Genomic DNA, 5,438 nt, shown 5'->3' on the forward strand with positions numbered 1-5,438 from the left:
GTAATAAATATATATATGTTCATCCACCAGATCGTTGTAGCATTCCTAGCTGCCATGTGCTTGGTGGCCACAAGCGCTGAGCCTTCCCCAGATGCCGAACCCGGCCACTTCAGGAGAGGTTTCGGTGGAGGCTTTGGAGGAGGAATCGGTGGGGGCTTCCAAAGAGGTGGCTTCGTGGGAGGATATGGAGGATATCGTGGGAGGAGAAGTGCCGAAGCTGACCCTGAGGCCGATCCCGGTTACTTAGGTGGTACAGGCTTCGGTGGTGGCTTCGGAGGTGGATTCGGAAGCGGATTCGGAGGAGGATTCGGAGGCCTTAGACGGGGTGGATATTACGGCTGATCATCAACTGTAATGCCTGACAATATTTGATGACTTCTGTTCAGAAGATCTGAATTTAGAAACATAAAATATATAAAACAAAATTGTGATGAATTTTTCTACCATTATCCTATTTATCATTTCTTGCATAAATAATTCATATTGCATGCATTTGTTAACAAAATGGTGTTCCAAAATGTGGAGGGTACCCTTGGTCTTATAGAGGTATTTTACCTGGTGGGGAATGTCAGGCATGTAGTACTCACTTTGTTGTGCTAACGGGGGTTGAGCTTTTGCTCCTTGGTCCGGCCTCTCAACAGTCAATCAACTCGTATTGAGATTCCTGAGACAACTGAGCTCTATCATATCTACATGTGAAACTGTGTATTGAGTCTGCCTCCACCATATCAATGCCTAATGCATTCCATTTGTTAACTACTCTAACATTGAAAAATTTATTTTTAGCATCTGTGTGGCTCATTTGTGTACTTAGTTTCCACTTGCTCCCCTTGTTTGCATGCCAACGATGTTAAACAGTTTATCTTTATCTATCTTGTCAAAGTCTCTGAGAATGTTGTAGGTAGTGATCATGTCTCCTCTAACTCTTCTGTCTTCCAGTGTCCTGAGGTTCAGTTCCATTAATCTTTTCTTGTAAGTCATTCCTTTCAGCTCAGGGACTATCCTGGTGGAATACCACTGAACCTTTTCTAACTTCGCTTTGTGTTTGACTAGGTGTAGACTCCACACTGGAGCCGCATAGTCCAGTATTGGTCTGACATATGAGGTATATAAGGTTCTGAATGATTCCTTGCACATGTTTCCGAAGGCAATTCCCTTGTTTGCTAGCCTTACATACGCCGTTGATGTTATCATTTTGATGTGAGTTTCAGGGGACAGGTCTGGAGTGATATCAACCCCCAGATCTTTTTTTTCGTCTTGACTCCTGAAAGATTTCCTCTCCCAGCTGATATACTGTGTTTCTTCCTTACTTATATATATCTTCCTTGAAGATAGGCTCTAACGCCTATCTTCATCACTTTACACTTGGTCGAGTTAAACTCTAGTACCCATTTCTCGGATAATTTCTTTAGTCTGTCCAGGACATCGTGTAGCCTCTTGCTTTCATCCTGTCTTAATCCGTTTCATTATTTTAGCATCATCAGTAAACATTGAGAGGAATGAGTCTATACCCACTAGGAGATCATTCACGTATATCAGAAACAAGATAGGTCCGAGTACGGAATACTGAGCGACTCCGATGGTGGCATCACGCTAGTCTGAGGTTTCACCCCTCACAGTAACTCTCAGCATCCATTTGTTGTAGAAATGGCACTTGTACATTGTGGAATAACAGACGTTTGATCATTAAGCAGGTGCAAGTGGTGGAGAAACAGGTACTCGTGATGTTTAAACCGATGCACGTGATGTTTAAACAGGTGCATGGTGTGGTGAAAAAGATGTCATTCAAGAATGAAGGGAAAAATGTCCTTATTTATCAATTTTGAAGATGAAAACAGTTTGTTTTCTTTACGGTTGAAAGATATCTTTCTGCGTAATTCAAGCTTCTGACAAAATATAATTATCTTTGGTTGGTCAATCAACAGATTTCACTATGTGTACTAAATCTCATTTTTTCTGCAAAAATATCAATATTTGTATCCATTAATTTTTTAATAAATAATCTCCAATAAAATGTTTGCTGTCCATTTTCCCTGGCGGTCGGAGAAGACCACGCTATGAATAATAAATGTATTTTTTTTTAAATTATCTGGTATTTTATAGTGGAGAAAATTTATTCTTTCCAAACAATCTGGCTGACATCTTTTTTTTATTTTTCCTTTTTTATACAATAATATGAATATAAAGACTTCTGTGTCAAATGTTGCTGAACCTTATCCTACGAAAGTGATTATATATATAATACTCCTCTGCCTCTGAAAAATTATAATCAGATACTTCATTAACTCCGTTTACTGTCAGTAATGTTTGAATATTTGTATTTTTTATTCATTACAGTACATATAGTATGACCCTGCAACGTTGACTTCGGTCGGCCAGAACTGGAGCTCTGAGTAGAGAAGGCTGCAAAGAGAACCCAGCAATAAAATTGGATTTGATCCTCTCCTGGACTGCATGCAATAAATAGTCTTGTTTTAGTAAAGCAAGACTTTAAGAGGTGAGCAAATGTATTAATATGCTATAATTGTCAATTTAAGGCGCCCAGAATTTGACGACATCACTGCAATGAAACTTTTAAATGAAATAAGTAAAGCACTAACGTGACAGTTCATTAATGAAAAGTAAAGATAACCTCAGTTCAGAGGAGAATGAATGGTTCAAGAACCATTTCCGTTTTTTTCACAGAGAATTAGGAAAACTTTCAAAATCAAGTAGATAAGTGAGGTAGAAACATTTGGTTCTGCTGGGTAGACATATGTGACTATGTAGAGTAGAAAAATGTAGTTGTGTAAAGTGGCAACAAACAATTGTGTAGCATAGAAACAAGAAGTTGTATAAGTAAAACCATCTATAAATTTCTGTATATTGTGGTAAAGTAGAAGTACATAGTTGTGTAGCGCCGAACTATGTAGTTGTGTTTGCTAGACAGTTATAGATGTGAAGAGTATAAATATATAGTTGTTTAGGGTTATCTTGAGATGATTTCGAGGCTTAGTGTCCCAGCGGCCTGGTCATTGACCAGGTCTCCTCCCTCAGGAAGCAGCCCGTAGCAGCTGTCTAACTCCCAGGTACCTGTTACTGTTAGGTAACAGGGGCATCAGGGTGAAACATTTTGCCAATTTCTCTCCGCCTCCACCGGGGATCGAACCTGGAACCTCAGGAATACGAATCCAAAGCGCTGTCCACCCAGCTGTCAGGCGTCTTGGGTTGAAATATTTTCTTTTTTAGGATAACAAATATTATTATTAAAGTAGAAATGTGTAGTTTTCATTGTAGAAATATGTAACTGCAGGGAAAAGCATGTAGTGTTGCAGGATTGAAATATACAAAGGTGTCGGAAAGAAGAATGTAGTTATGGTGGGTAGATATATATAGTTGTGTTGGGTAGAAACATTACTTTTGCCGGCGTATAGGCATGCAGTTGTGCAAAGTTGCAATATGTAGTATTGCAGAGGGAGAAATATGTAGATTTGAAGCGAAGAAAGATGTAGTTGTTTAGGATAGAATCATATAGTTTTTACATAGTAGAAATATGTAGTTTGCAGGGTAGAAACATAGTTTTAAGACGAACAATTTTCGTATCAGACCACGAAGCCGTTTTATATATGTACTTCATGCTTGCATGGTGATCCAGCACTGTCACTCTACAAACCTTCCCCAGGCTCGAACTCCACAACAGTTACTTAATTCAAGGACAATTATTTACTCCCAGGTGAACAGAGGCATTAGTTGAAAGAAACGTGCACAATCATTCAGATGCAGAGCGAATGTTTACATCAACTTTGCGGACAGCATTGTCATTACAAGCCTTATTCCACGGGGCATTAGGTAATAACCCTTGGTAATTCAAATTGTAAAGGAACATTATATATTACAAATCCACACACACACAAACACAGGAGTCTGGTAGCTGAGCGGACAGCGCGTACGACTCGTAATTCTGTGGCCCGGGTTCGGTTCCCGAACCAGGCAGAAACAAATGGGCAAAGTTTCTTTCACCCTGGTGCCCCCCCTCCCCCCATTACCTAGCAGTAAATAGGTACCTGGGAATTAGATAGCTGTTACGGACCTGCTTCCTGGGTGTGTGTGTGTGGAAAAAAAAATTGTTAGTAGTTAGTTACAGTTGATTGACAGTTGAGAGGCGGGTCGAAAGAACAGAGCTCAATCCCTCGCAAGGACAACTAGGTGAATACATAACCACATCCCCACATGTACATCAATTCTAATCATTCAACACAACGAAGCACTTTCTAAGTGTCTCCATGATCTGTATCTGTTTTTGAGAAACAGAACATACATATGCTGTAAATAAAACAAAAATGAAATATTCGTGACTGTGTGATCTTTATTATACCTCAAGAGATTTCCACATGACCAGATCAAAAAGTCATCCCCAACCTTGAAAACCCTGGAATCTGGAGCTCGTCTCATGAGGAGTATAAAAGGCAGCACAGTCTCCAGTTCCCACAGTCAACGCTGACACTCCAGAGCCATGAAGACCCTGGTGAGTAAGACCTTCTGGCTCTCTTATGCTAAGAAATACTATTCATCTCTATTTTTACTTCACTTAAGACGTGAAGCAAAATTGTCAAGAGTATTTACTAGTCAAGTGCAAAGTCCTACATATTATTTTCGTAAAATATTTACATGTTTAATATGCCAAATTTATTTCAATATAATAATATATATATAAAAAATGGAAATTTAATTAATCTGTATTTTAAATTAAAACAAATTGGTTCATTCGTTATACAATAAATATATATTTGCTACAAATTTATTAGCATTTCATACACTGAATATGCCTTAGAACATACTTCAACAACTTTCGGGACTCAAAGTTGGAATAAAGCGATTATGACTAAGACTCTTATCTCTGATTCTCTCTCATTAATGAACGATGAAATTATTATATATGTTCATCCACCAGATCGTTGTAGCATTCCTGGCTGCCATGTGCTTGGTGGCCACAAGCGCTGAGCCTTCCCCAGATGCCGAACCCGGTCACTTCAGGAGAGGTTTCGGTGGAGGCTTCCATAGAGGTGGCTTCGGGGGAGGATATGGAGGATATCGTGGAAGGAGGAGTGCCGAAGCTGACCCTGAGGCCGATCCTGGCTACTTAGGTGGTAGAGGCTTCGGTGGCGGCTTCGGAGGTGGCTTCGGAAGCGGATTCGGAGGATTTAGACGAGGTGGATATTATGGCTGATGATCAGCTGTCAAGCCTGACATTATTTGATGATTTCTTTTCAGAAAATCTGAATTTAGGAACACGAAATAAATAAATTAAAAATTATGTGATGAATTTTCCTACTATTATCCTAGTTAATATTTCCTTGCATATATAATCCATAGTGTTAATATTAGCGTTAATCCATTTGTTAAAAAAATGCTGGTCCAAAAGGTGCCGGATTCCCTTGGTCTTATAGAGGAGAATATAT

The 5,438-nt window shown here is 39.3% G+C and overlaps 1 protein-coding gene across 1 annotated transcript; it reads left to right on the top strand.

The window, feature by feature from the left end:
- The first annotated feature begins 4,900 nt into the window (after positions 1-4,900).
- On the top strand, positions 4,901-5,206 carry LOC138357893 (probable H/ACA ribonucleoprotein complex subunit 1-like protein). Its single transcript, XM_069315062.1, has one exon. It carries the CDS (start codon positions 4,901-4,903, stop codon positions 5,204-5,206), a length of 306 nt encoding a protein of 101 aa, XP_069171163.1.
- Positions 5,207-5,438: the final 232 nt, after the last annotated feature.

The sequence above is a fragment of the Procambarus clarkii genome, chromosome 80 (assembly GCF_040958095.1).
Source record: "Procambarus clarkii isolate CNS0578487 chromosome 80, FALCON_Pclarkii_2.0, whole genome shotgun sequence".
NCBI lineage: Eukaryota > Metazoa > Arthropoda > Malacostraca > Decapoda > Cambaridae > Procambarus > Procambarus clarkii.

Excerpts from the sequence above, each read along its gene's own strand:
- LOC138357893 (XM_069315062.1), top strand. The coding sequence starts at position 4,901 with ATGAAATTATTATATATGTTCATCCACCAGATCGTTGTAGCATTCCTG.